Source organism: Taurulus bubalis (assembly GCF_910589615.1).
Source record: "Taurulus bubalis genome assembly, chromosome: 4".
Taxonomy (NCBI): Eukaryota; Metazoa; Chordata; class Actinopteri; order Perciformes; family Cottidae; genus Taurulus; species Taurulus bubalis.
In genome coordinates, this window is record NC_136592.1 from 683,635 (window position 1) to 697,500 (window position 13,866).

Below are 13,866 nucleotides of genomic sequence, written 5' to 3' on the forward strand. Positions count from 1 at the left end.
CAAAATCCCTCTGCTGCAAAGCATCACTGAGATATGAACCAAAGAACACAGTAACAGAAATCGCTGAGTCAGCACATTTTGAAAAAAAATTGAGAAAATAGCAAATATAAGAAAAAATGCATTTCCCTCAGTAAATCCCCACTGATACAAGTTTATTGAACACCATAAGTCATATGAAAGTGAACTATAAGGTTTGCTACATGAAAAAATTCAAATGTCACAGATGTGCGAAAATATGCGCAAATGTGCCGAAATGCAAATTTTGGAAACCTCGCCTGAATTCTCTCTGTACTTTACCCAATCTGACTTTGTTCTGCTTCACTTTTTCAAGTGAAAACAGTGCAGAGAGACTGTTCACATATTGTGCTATGATGTGGGAGAGCCTCAGGGCTTCTTCTTCTTCTTCTTCTTCTTCTTCTTCTTCTTCTTCTTCTTCTTCTTCTTCTTAGTGAAGCATCATTTCAAGGAGATAATCATCCTGAAAGTGCTTTTTTCTATAGGCGGACCTGGAACTTCTATTTGTTCTGTGTTTCAATCTTTATTTACTCTTAGCCAGCAACATATATACTAATATTTACACATCTGACCAAAAGCTCACAAGGGTTGCCTTTATTATAACACCAGAATTATTCAAATAGCCCTTGTGGTTGCAGAGATACACCCTTTTTAGTTTGGGTATGCTATTTCGAGCTAAATCCTAAAAAATGCCTTGTGCTGAACGGGGCTTATAGTTTCTGAAGGCGAAAGGGGGTCAAACACAGTATTAGTATGGTGTTCCTAATAATCCTTTAGGTGAGTGTAGACTTCTATACAACCAGAGGAGTCGCCCCCTGGTGGTCAGGAGAGGGAAACAAAAATGCAACAAAAATATGTGGTTATGTTAAACCACCAAAAACACATTTGTTCTAACATAAGTGTGTGTGTTACTGAAGTTACATTCAGGACATTAACAGTGGTCAGATTTAAGATTTAGATATACAGAAATGATGTTGCGTTCAGCACAATGAAAGAATGGACAAGCAAGGCATTCATTGTTGTGAGAAAAGACAGGTTTGCTTTAGTGGCCCAAGCAGTATACAATATATTAATATATGCATTTCTTGGTAATCTTGACCACTGTGTTCTACATCCCAATGTGAAACAGATATTTTGGTACAAAAGTATTTATTGTGTACCTGCATTTTAAATGAATTGTATTTGTAATCTGTTTTTGTCATGGGAGCTGCTGCTGTTTCAAAACAACTTCATCATTCAATTAGTTTTCTGACAGACTTGGCTGCTCTTTATTTCAGATCTCTAGCTTTAGACTGTGTCTGAATATGAATGCATGATGAGTGCATGAATGATTTAAAGCAGCAACTGTAACTACAAAGCTGAGCGGGCCGGGGATCCAGTCAGCCAGCTGTCTGTGTATTCCCAGTAAGGAACATGTGAATGTGTGCTTTACAACATCTCCCCCTCCTCCATCAGGCGGTGGTCTGGTTGAGATTGTGTGGGAATCACATCACGACACTCCCAGCCCCCAGTAAGTGGAAGTGCTCTCAGCTCAGGACTCTGGATCTTTCCAGGAACCAGCTGGGCAAGTAAGTCCACACTGCAGATCCACACGGGCAGCTGTTACTGAACAACTCTTTCTCCAGAGGTCAATGAATGTCATGTGTGAAGAACCATTCTGCAGTTTCAATGCATGTGTACCAGCCAGCTTTCAAGAGAGTTTGTGATCTTTGAAGAATAAAATCCAAGTATTTCTACTTCCGTATCAAAGCTAAGTAGGGTAAGCGTTGGGCCTTTGTTGGCAGCTCAAGGTGTTCTTAGCTCAAGCTCAAATCCGTCATCTCCTTTAGTTGAATGACAAACAGAATAATTGATGTTGTGCAGCAGACTAGATGGTGCAGCTTGTTTGGTCACAGCCTTTACAAGTTTGTGTTGAGTATTATTTACTGTATCATGCTGGGCTTAAAGTAGACTCTAGTCTCTCTTGATTACTACTTCTGTTTTGTGTGTAGGACCGTTTGCATATTTATAGATATTTATAGAGCATATTAAACTAAAGCCTGTGCAGTAAAGGTGCAGATGAGGAGTGTTGCATTCATTGTTACTGTATTACACATTGTGTCTTTAGAACAGAGGAGGGGCCTAAATCCAGGAGGCTGGCCTTCTTGACTACATGGAGCAGGAGGGACCCGGACCCAGACCCAGGTGGATCTGCTTTACATACATGGACAGAGTTCAGTTGAATAGTGTGGACTAGATGGTGTCCAGACTGTAGGGTCCGACCTCCACATGGTGTCTGCCATTGTTCAGGCCCTCCGTTAAATGACCCACAAACACATTTATAACTTCCCCTCTCCGACCCCAGTCCTCCAACTAGCCGTCTGATACATGGAGCTCATTGGGAGGAAGACCTGACTCGCAGCCTTGCAGTTTGATTAGATGCATCATTATTGTGGAACAGTGTCATATGTCAAGGTTCAAGGTTTTTATTTGGCCATTTGTGCCTAGACCAACAGTCCAGACTAATTGGATTTTTTTTGCGCAGTTATTTTTTGCGTAATTATTGTGTAGCAGTATATCTTATTCATATTAGTGTTACATAATGTTTTACCTGCTGTTTCAGAGGAACTGCCTAATGCCAAGAATTCACTTCTGTGGAAGAGGCTGCTTACTTTTTATTTTCTCTGGAAATGTTTTGGCAAGTCCAAACTCAGTTCCAGCATCGGTCGCTCTACGACCTGTATCTCGCTGTGACCCTCTGGTTGGCTCTGTCTTGGCAGTGTGTCCCATAGAGTTTCCCATGATTCTGCGGGATTCACTGGAAGTGCTCTTCTTGAACGACAACCAGCTGGAGTGTGTTCCCCGATCGGTGTGTGGTCTGCACGGCCTCACTGAGCTCTACCTCTCCAAGTGAGTCCCTCCGCGTGTCCTCCTCCATGTTTGTGGTTTCTATTGCCCAGATCAGCGAGTTCTTCATCCCTTTCATTGACAACTGATGTCTGAGAGGTGCAGTGCTGAGTCACTGCTGTTGTAGTCAGATGTGTCTGTGGAGGCACTCATGTCTGTTTCAGTGATCAAGATCACATCCTTTAAAACACATGAAGTGTACGTTGGTGTGAGCAGACCATTACACATGATAACAGGGTATCACATCTTATGATGTCTTATCATCTCACTAACCTTGCAACATCACCGCTTTTGTGAGAGCCTTGGACTCAATTTGACCTTTTTTAACTTAAATGACATTTTGAAATGAACAAAATAATCATTGGAATCAATGTGCTGCTTAATTTTCAGCACTTTTGCAAGTCAATGACAATTACCTGTATTCCCACTTCCAGTATTGATATGGATAAAGATGGATAAAGCTGAAATCAAACTCAATTTTAAACGGTCATGTCATCAGTTTTCAGTACAGTCAGTTGTGAGCCTCAGCGTGAGTCAAACTAACACTGCATTGGCTAAATAATGGTTGTTGTTGTTTTTTTACACTAAAGAACACTTTAAAATAATATGTTGCCAAAAAGTCAAATAATAATGTCATAAAAGGCCAATGTGTTTGGGTTCAGTCCCTGGGAACCACGGCTGTGTGAGGTCAGCCCTCCTGCTCCAGCTGCCTGCAGCTGTTTAACTCAGCTCTCACGTACCCAGTGATGGAATGGTTTGGGAAGTTCCGAAACTGACTTTTGGCGACGTTTCCATCTGTTCTAGAAAACCCTTGTGAGCTCAGTGAAGGTTCACAATATCTACAAAGTTCAATTTAATAAAATTGGGAATAACAAAACATGTTTATTTATACAAAATGGACAATGTAACTTGGATGGTAGGTTATATTTAAAGTGTGCTGTCTTTCATGTGAGTCTTTGACCGATGTTGTCTAACCTGCTCTGGCAATAGTAATCATGGGATCCGGGAGCTTCCAGCAGAGCTCAGTCAACTCTCCAGCCTCTGGCAGCTGGACATTGAAGACCTCAACATTACTAATGTCCCCCAGGAAGTAAGAAGAGAAGGTACGTCGAACTGTTTTTAAAGTCACCCTCAACTCACTTTTCATAAGGAAACCAACATGCAGACTTTTTTGAACGCTTAAGGGACGGCTGAAGCGCCATATTGGCTGTGGAAGTTGTCACTTACATTAGAAGCTATTAGGCAAGGACCTCTTGGCCAGTATGAAGAGGATGATTACAACATGCAAACCCTGTTTTCATTTCCATGTGGGGGCACCTGACTTCTGTTTCACTTGAAAAACTTTTAATCAAAAACTACGGTCTACTTCTTAACCCTAAGAGTAACCAGTGTTACAAAAGTAACCTGTAATTACAGCAGTCAGATAAATGTAAAGGAGTGATTAAGAAACGTGCTTCCCTATAATGTTCACTAGAGTAGTATAGAATGGTCATATTCAAGTGGCCACATTACATGTACCGTAAAAGCCGGGTTACAAGCCACTAATACCTTCGGTGGGTGTCCCCGCTGTAGCTAGCTCCCCGCTGCGGCTAGCTCCCCGCTGTAGCTAGCTAGCGCTGCTGCTAGCTCCCCGCTGTAGCTAGCTCCCCGCTGCTGCTAGCTCCCCGCTGCTGCTAGCTCCCCGCTGCGGCTAGCTCCCCGCTGTAGCTAGCTCCCCGCTGCTGCTAGCTCCCCGCTGCTGCTGCTAGCTCCCCGCTGCTGCTAGCTCCCCGCTGCTGCTGCTACTGCCTGCGTCCCCTCTGCCCGAGTCGGGCGTCGAGCCGGGGCTGGTCCCGCCACCTTCGGTGGTTGTCGGGGAACTAGCGAGAGCTAGCGGAAATTAGTGGAGAGCCAGCGGAAGTTAGCGGAGAGCTAGCGGATGTTAGCGGGGAACTAGCAGCAGCGCTAACCGGCTACAGCGGGGAACTAGCGGGGACATCCACCGAACGTAGTAGCGGCTACTAGTAACCCAACTTTTACGGTATGTAAAAGTGAGATGTGCATACATTAGTTGAATAAATGGCCAATGGCACTAAGTTTTCTGTGCTGCAGCACCTGTCTGTAGTTTCTTGGTAACTGGTCATTTCCAACACCACAAAAAACTAATGTTGACCGCTCTGGCTTTTCAGGTACTGCATCTGTCCTGGCTTTCCTCCGAGCACACCTACGAAAGGCGGAGCCTTTTAAGCTGCTGAAGATGCTTGTGATTGGTCCACCGAGGCAGGGCAAGACAGCCCTGCTGGAGGCTCTGCAGACCGGCAGGGCTGCCCCCTTCACCCCAGCAGAATGCAGCATCTCCACCTCCACCTGGGAGCTGGACAAACCCAACGGGGGCAAACACAGCGTGAGGAACACGGAGCGTACATACTTATTGTGTACATTCAATACACACACAGTGCATGGTGTAGATTTCAGACCATTCCGGGTTCGCTGGGCTTTTCTGTGTTGAGTTTGCATATTTTCTCTGTGTGGGTTTCCTCTGGTTGCTCCGGTTTCCTCACCACCAGAATTTATATCAGAATATGTGGGTTGCATAAGGGAAGACATCTGGCATAAAACCTCTACCAAATCAGATTTTCATAACAAATGGCTGGAGGCCTGGTTTCCTAGATGGAAATGATGATCCACTGTCATGACCCATAACGGCAACAGCCGAAAGTGAAGAAGTGAAATATATGTTAATATCTGCACAGTAATTCCACATTCACATCCTCAAAGTTAATGTATCCAATACTTATGATCAGATACTTGCAGAACTAATGACATGCTCATCAGCCACAGCTGTTTTTTTGTATGTGTTAGCAAATAGCTTATGTTAAACTCGCATCATCAGACTCCCGTGCTCCCAACGGGGAGCCAGGAAGAGAACAGCTGTTCTCATCCGGGATGTCTTGGAAGTCACGTGTGGAGATGTCCGGCTTATGGGAGGCGGGGTTAAAGGACACACCGCCAAGACGTAGCCAACCAGAGGGTCAAAGCGAGATACAGTTCGTAGAACGTAACTGATGCTGAAACGGAGTTTGGACTAGCCAAACATTTCCAGAGAAAATAAAAGGTGCTGGCCTTGTTCCCCACAGAAGGACTCGGTGGCGTTCAACGTGTGGGACATCGGCGGTCAAGCGAACATGTCCACGGTGAACCAGTGTTTCTTCACGGACAAGGCCCTGTACGTGGTGATCTGGAACCTGGCTCTGGGAGAGGAGGCTGTGGCCAACCTGCAGACGTGGCTACTTAACATAGAGGTGACACTTAGCTCTCTCACACAAACACACACACCTCTGCGGACCGACTGACCGCCCGGGTCCAGCTGTGCTTCAGCGGGAGTGGGTCAGAAAGTGAAGGGCGTGTCTGTGATGATGTTGTGTTTCCAGTGGGAGGCAGGAGTCACCTGAATTCAAAGACAATCGTTTGGTTGCCAGACCACATAAACCAACCACAGTCCACTAGATGTCTTGTAATGAGCATGATGACGTGGAAGATGTTGAAACTGCTTGCATCATTTCACTTAAGTGGCTCTTTGAGGCCTAATCACTTACTCTTGACATTTACTAATGCCTCCCTTTGCTTCTTCTGATTTGGTGGTTAGTTAACATTATTAACAGCTACTTTAGTTTTATAGGTTGTTCTAACTTTGTCCTATGAGTTTTGTTATTGCCAGCCTCCTTTGGTCTTCATCCTGCCAAAATAATGATACTGATGGTGTGCATCCAACGAGAGAGGATTACACTCAAGAATGTTCAAAAGCGACAACATAGGAATTTAAAAGTGTTTCACTAAAAGTAAAGAATGAAATGCATATATATCTGAAACATCTATACATGTTCTCAATGATATAACTCTGAAAAGGCCTTTTTGTATTTGTGTTAAAGTAAGTTGTTTTCTTCTTGAAAATCACTCAATGAAAATCTAAAAAACAAACTGCTTCTGTTAGAAAAAAGGTCATATGAATTAGTCCCACACATTGTTTACATCCTCTTTCCATGCATCTCATCAAAGTAAAAGGAATAAGCAAGAGACGCGTACATTGTAGACAACACAACGTAGTGAACTGAACCTCTCCTTGTAACCAGGCCAACTGTCTGACTGTCAGAAATGTTGGAAGTTTAAATATGACTTCAGGCTCCTGTTTATGTGTTCAACTCATTTCAGTCAGAGTTTAATTTCCTCTGGTGACACTAATGATACAAACTAAGTGTTCATGATTGACGCATCCAACCAATTGCATATCCTGGCTATGATGCCAACTCAACCAAACTCCATTTGCTGAGGAAGAACATGAGAAGTGGTTGAAAGAACTGTAAAAAGCCACAGTTGGGCTTTGAGCTTTCCGTGTTCATGCTCATTCTTTGTCTCTGCCGACCTTTCATTCGACGTGTCGGCTCCCGCGTGATGCGCTCGTAGGCGCGAGCTCCCAACTCTGCCGTGGTGGTCGTGGGAACACATTTGGATCTCATTGACACCAAGTTCCGCACTGAAAGACTGGCCACGCTGAGAGCTTATGTTCTGGCTCTGTGCCGATCCCCGTCGGGGGCTCGAGCCACCGGCTACCCGGACATCACCTGGAAGCACCTGCAGTAAGCATACATTTGACCTTCTTCCATTGTTTGATTCAGCTTCATGCCAGTTGTCACTAGTATCAGCTTTACTGTGTGTGCGTGTGTGTGTGTGTGTGTGTGTGTGTGTGTGTGTGTGTGTGTGTGTGTGTGTGCGCTCAGTGAAGTGTCCTGTAAGACCATGGAGGGCTTGGATGGGCTGAAGAAGCTGATCTACCAGGTGGCTCTCTCCATGAAAGACAGCAGCAGCTCAGCCAGTGGCAGCAAGCTGCTGGGCAGACTGGTAAGTGAGACTGGGAGACTGGGATGCTCCACACTTTGTCTGTGGAGGGAAAGCTCCACCGCTTGGACCAACGGGGAGAAAGTGTTTGCTCCCCAAGTACTTATACACCATACAGTGGCTTATTGTGGTGGCTGGGAGATGTTAAACCCAAATGTCCTGCAGGAGCTTTACAGATCCTCCTGTGGTTAGTTCCTGGAGATATTTGGTCAAAAAGACTTCCTCATGTTCTAAAGAGAGAGGTTCGACCTTGTCGCTCCACCAGATCCCCAGGAGCTACCTGACCCTGCAGGAAGCAGTGATCGCGGAGAAGCAGAGGCGAGATGCTGAGGGCGAGGTCCAGTACCTGACTGATGACCAGCTGGACCGCATCATTGAACAGAACACAGGAAGTGACATCACAGACTATGAGGATCTGCAGACTGGTACTGTGGCTTGTTCAGCATCTGGATTTGAAAGTCATTTGTTTGACTTGTTCTTGTTCTTACCCTCACCTTGAATGATTTCCTTTTACAAAAGTGTATTTCCAGTTTTTACTTCAATTCAATGTGGGGTTAAGTGTCTTTCCCAAGCACATGTCGACATGGAACTGGGGCTCAAACCGCCGATCTTCTGGTTAAAGGACCCTGCTCTACCACTGAGCCACAGCCGCCAGTTTAAGTGTCCCATGTATTATATATTTAGAATATTTCCACAACAAACGGAACTAAACGTGAAAGCGTATCTATATATATATATCTATATATCTATATTGTTCTTGTCAGCATAGTCTCGTGGTTATTGATTGTTCTAGATGTCTAAGATAAATGTTGCCGCCTGTCGCTATGGATCAGTACTTCATGCAACCGCACTAATACAAACTCTCCCTTTAAAGTCAGACTCTGACAAAGCCTCATGGTGTAGGTGTGTTTACTCGCATGCACACAGACATCAGGAGTGACTACAACTGTATTTTCAGTTCTAGCAAACACAAGCTGATGATTGGTTCAGCCTGACTGCCACTTTAAAAGTGAGTGTTGAGTTCTTCTCGACATGCGACGGTGGCTCAGAGTCGTCCTTCAGCCCTCTGACGAGCCGGCTCCACTCGTCCAAGTCCATGTGTCCTTGGGCGAGACACTTAACCCCAAATGGCTCCTGGGGCTGTTCCTACGGTGTGTGGATGAGTATGAATGTTAGTTCCTCCTGATGGCAGGTAGCCCTTTCATCAGGGGGTGAATGGGTGAATGATGACATGCCACTAAGTGTTAAAGAGCTTTGAGTGGTCGGAAGACTAGAAAAGAGATTAACAAGTGCAGTCCATTTACCATATTGTGCATTGGGTTTGCAGCTGGGTGCACGAGAGCGTGACCCAAGTACGAATACACAAACCGGGATCGAACCGCCGATCCTCTGATTTAAGGACATCCTCACTGAAAACACAAAGACATACTTAGTGTTCAGTTGCACAATGAGCTGGTGTACACAGTGTGTGTGCCTTGTTTGCACATGTAGACACAAACAGAAGGCTGACTCACCGCTGTAGTGATATAATATATATTATATCTATACTATATTATGATATATACTGTACCTATATGCCTTTGACTACCCCTATTCATGAGAGGACACCATGCTAACGGCGCTCTTCTGTGCACCACCTCCAGCCGTCAGCTTCTTGATTGAGACGGGGACCCTGCTGCACTTCCCTGACACCAGCCATGGGCTCTGCACGCTCTACTTCCTGTGTCCGGTGTGGCTGTCAGAGTGTCTGGAGAGGATCATGCACCTCAAGTCCTCTCGCTCCGTAGCCAGGAACGGAGTGATCCGCGCAGAAGACCTCAGGGTGAGATTTTGGAACTGGAAATGTGGTTTTGTGTGTTATCGATGATGCTGACTTCATTTTGACAGTCTGTGATCACGTCTGTTGTGCAGATGCTACTGGTAGGAACAGGCTTCACCCCGCAGACAGAGGAACAGTATTTCCAGTTCCTAGCCAAGTTTGAGATCGCGCTTCCTGTGGCCAGTAACAGGTCAAATATTCTCTTTTCACTCATTGATGCTCAGTTGATATATATGGAGATTCTCTGTACATGTTGGCATGTGTGCTCCACAAAACACACATTACTGTCGTGGTAGAAAGACATTACAGGTCCCATTCTGGGATTTATTCTCTTTGCCTCAAAGCTTGTCCCACAACTAGCAGCTAACAGCTAGATTCACCATAGTAACCAACCCATTTACCTTAGTAACTACACCCTAACAACTGCCTAGTTACCCCTCTCGATGCCCCAGCAAACACCAATGAAAACCCAACAACGGCCTAGAAAGCCATTAAACCATTGAGGCCCAGCTGTAAAAGCATCCCACTCACTCAGTAACAACCTAAACACATCCAGCATCACCAGCTACCACATAGGAAGCACTGCGTCCACAGCTACTTCATAGCATCAAGCAACATGCAATACATGACAACGGTAGCACATGAGCAACCACTGAAAAATAGAAGTATTTAATGTGACGCTGAGCCAAGTAGCACGGCATACAGACAGTTCCTTTACATCTTGATGGGCTAGAGTTTAGTTTGACGTGTGTTTCTTTCCTCTTGCTAGCTATCTGCTGCCCCACCTCCTTCCCCCCAAGCCAGCCATGGACATCCACGGCTTCCGGCAAGAGACCAACAACACCCTGCAGCGCCTTGTTCAGATGAGCTTTGTTCCTGCCGGCTTTTGGGAGCGCTTAATAGCCAGGATGCTCATCAGCCTCACAGAGATGGACCTGCAGGTACGAAAGCCAGCAGATTCTCATCGTTCGCCTATTGTACCTGAACACTTTCAGCTCTTTACATCCATGGCCTGAAATGTTGTGCTTGTGCAGTCATTTGATCCCAAAAGAAACACCAGGAGCCAACGCAGCAGGAACTCCGTGATCTACAGCTTTGCTGGGACCCAGCAGAGGAACCGCTGCAGCACCTTCAGAGTCCGGCGCAGCCAGACCATCTACTGGAAGGAGGGGCTGCTGGTCACTTTCGACGGAGGTTTCCTCAGGTCAGAGCTGGGGCTGGGAGGTTGTAGCCGTGGTGGAATGAGACAGATCCTTCAGTGAGGACATGTAAGGCTGTGAGCTTCAGTTAGATTCACACTCTCAGAAAGGATGGAGTGTATTCAGTCCACGTCTTGGCCACGCGGGGTCACAGAAAGTGAGGTTCCACAATTCATCCTGGACATTACATACAGCCTTTTTAAGGTCTTGAACAATAAGAACAAGCAATCTTAGTACCATGTTTGGTGCATACTCTGAACTGTGTCAGACAGCTGACATTCAGTGTCCTATGTGTCCTCCCTTTAAGCCACAGTCTAAGTCATTGCATTACAATCCTTTTGTTCTAACATTGCTCCTCTTTCATATCACAGCAGCCTTAGCGCTGTGGCGTGGTAAGAAGCCGAATGCACGACATGTAACGTGACACTGAGGAGAGAATCCCTCCAGTGTTCAAAAAGTCTGAAAGAATGAACTGCATCAAAGGTTCCTGCTCTTTCTGCGCCACATGAGTGTAAAGAGTAATGTGAGCGGTGGAGAGCAGATAACTGAGGCTGCCATGTGTCTGTGTCTCAGCGTGGAGTCCTCAGACGTCAACTGGAAGAGGAAGAGGAGTGGAGGCATAAAGATCATCTGCCAGTCAGAGATGAGAGATTTCTCTGCCATGGCCTTCATCACCGACAACGTCAACTCTCTGATTGAGCAGTGGTTCCCTGGTCAGACTCTCAGATGTTATACCTTTATGTTTGAGCAGATATTTCGTAATAACTGATTTTATTATAAAATGTATGCCATTTTGCCCTTGATGTCCTTCATGAAGTTAGAAGTAATGAGCTTTGTCAGACTCACTTCAGTTAACAACGCAGTCATGATTAGTTTTTTATTATTATTTGCATTTACTAGTGTTTGCTCGTGGTGTTCTTCAACACTGTTTCTTCTTTCACAGACAAACCAGCTTTAAAACTGGCCTTTTTCCTTTTAAAATAAGTGCAGTGCAGTGTACCTAATTAATGCCAATATGAGAGTTTGATTTGGAGAAGTTACTGATAAACATTTGAGAACGGACTTAGTTCTCATCTCCACAGCCCAGACCGCTCTGGAGGTATCCAGATTATTCACTGTCTGATAGCTATCAGCCTTCAGACCTCATCCCCATCTATACATTATACTCCCATAACCCTAGTTTTCCTGGATGTGCAATGCAAACATAAACTCCACTGCTGCAGGTCCAGGTCAGGGTCCCAACCTGCGGCTGTGTCATCTTTGTGTAATGCAGTCGAAGCAAAGAGGACATGTAATGTATCTGTTATTCTAACCTGAAAAGGTAATTATAGTAGTAATCCTAAATAAAACTGTGACTGTCCCGACTCTCGTATGTATGAATTTGTGCAGCCCTCCTCTACCCAACAGATGAGGGACACGTCCTGCATGTCTGTGTCCTCCCTGCAGCGCTGACGGCCAGCGAGAGTGACGGCAGCCTCCTCCTGGAGCAGTACGCGCCCTGTCCGCTCTGCGCCGCTCTGGGCCAGCAGCAGCTCGTGGCCGGAGGGAAGCCAGCAGCTGGAGGAGACGGGCTCCATTACTTCAACATGGAGGACTGTGTGCTGGCTGCAGTGGACGAGGAGCACATCGCGTGTCCTCGGCACCCGGACCAGCCCGTCACCCTCCAGGAACTGGTCCCAGAGCTGTTCATGACAGACTTCCCTGCACGGTGACCTCTAACCTTTTAGATCCTTTCATTGTACATGCTGATCACGCTTCACACACGCTTCACACACACGTCTGACCCGTTTCTATATCAATACAGCGGCCTACACAGACGAGTACCAGCTCATTCCTTTACATTCAACTGTGACTTTTTAGGCTTCAGGCCTTCAAGGCTCCCACTTCTGTAAAATGTAACTACGCTACATTGATGGCGTGACTTCAGGAATCAATGTTGAATACACACTGATCAATAAAAGATGAGAACAATATATATTAGTATATATATATATATATATATATATATATGGTTATTGTGTTCATGTCAGCAGTGTGGAGGATCGTCACAGCCACACACTGGACTTTTGGAATAAATATTCATATATGTATCTTTGTCCTACACATTTGGACACGTGTACATATATGTGTGTGTGTGTGTGTGTGTGTGTGTGTGTGTGTTGGTTGGTGGGCACTGCAGTCAGTTGCACAAGGATATATCTCTGTCTCTTTAAAGTAGCACAGATCCATGGAATCAGTTAAACAGTCGCTCTAAATGTTAGTAGAGTTGCATTGGAGCTCTTAAAGAGTGGAAGACGTATAAACAGGAATGCCACCGTCTAACAGCTGGAGACGAGTATACGCACACTTTAGTGCCAGACTAGTCTATGTTGGCCTCGGCCAACTGGCCAATACTGATGTGTTTTTTAAAGTACAGCTGTTGATACAGTCCGACCCTCTTCCAATCCATTCCAAGAAGTCACTGTTTGTGTACATTGTTTTGCGTTAACTTTGTGGATGTTAACTGAGGTTCTTCGAACCAGATTCTTTCTGAAAGTGCACATGTGATGCAGCAAATAAGTTTATCAGACACAGTGCTGTACATGATGCATTCAACATGAACACTAAATACAGCGTGACACTTTAAAGCATGTGGAGGGCCGTGGAGAACACAAAAGCTTCATCAGAGGCTAAAGACAGTCAAAGTCTGGCTGCAGCTCTCTGCTACAGAGAAGCTCAGTGCTACTTCTCCATGTATAGTGTGGACAGCCCCGAACCACCGAGGGCATCGCAGTAGTACTTTAATCTCACGGAGGACTGTGTGATGTCTTTTTCAGGACTAAGCAGCAGACTGAATAAGCTGAAGCTGCTGGTTGTTGTCAACAAACAAGCAGTTTATCCAGATTAACTAAACCACTTTATTTGGAGATCAAACTGAAAGTGAGCACACTTGAGACTTTACTACTATTCCCTCATCCAACAAGAACGCTGCAGGAAGGGCAGCAGTCGAGCAGAGTTGAGGCAGGAAGTGGGATTATAAAGTGTTATGAATACACTTACACAAACACATCTACTCTGCACTGTGTTTTCTCTTCT

General features: G+C 45.3%; 1 protein-coding gene across 1 annotated transcript in view; it reads left to right on the forward strand.

Moving 5' to 3' along the window:
* Window positions 1-13,866, forward strand: part of lrrk1 (leucine-rich repeat kinase 1) — a gene marked incomplete at its 5' end in the record, with an annotated part of 71,883 nt that overhangs the window by 33,239 nt on the left and 24,778 nt on the right. Inside the window, 15 exon segments of the mRNA XM_079216386.1 lie at window positions 1,471-1,583; window positions 2,123-2,199; window positions 2,775-2,904; window positions 3,892-4,004; window positions 5,070-5,284; window positions 6,018-6,182; window positions 7,342-7,514; window positions 7,656-7,776; window positions 8,039-8,198; window positions 9,417-9,595; window positions 9,685-9,782; window positions 10,362-10,533; window positions 10,627-10,796; window positions 11,365-11,504; window positions 12,238-12,499. Of these exon segments, the coding sequence (XP_079072512.1) occupies window positions 1,471-1,583; window positions 2,123-2,199; window positions 2,775-2,904; window positions 3,892-4,004; window positions 5,070-5,284; window positions 6,018-6,182; window positions 7,342-7,514; window positions 7,656-7,776; window positions 8,039-8,198; window positions 9,417-9,595; window positions 9,685-9,782; window positions 10,362-10,533; window positions 10,627-10,796; window positions 11,365-11,504; window positions 12,238-12,499 (2,288 nt within the window).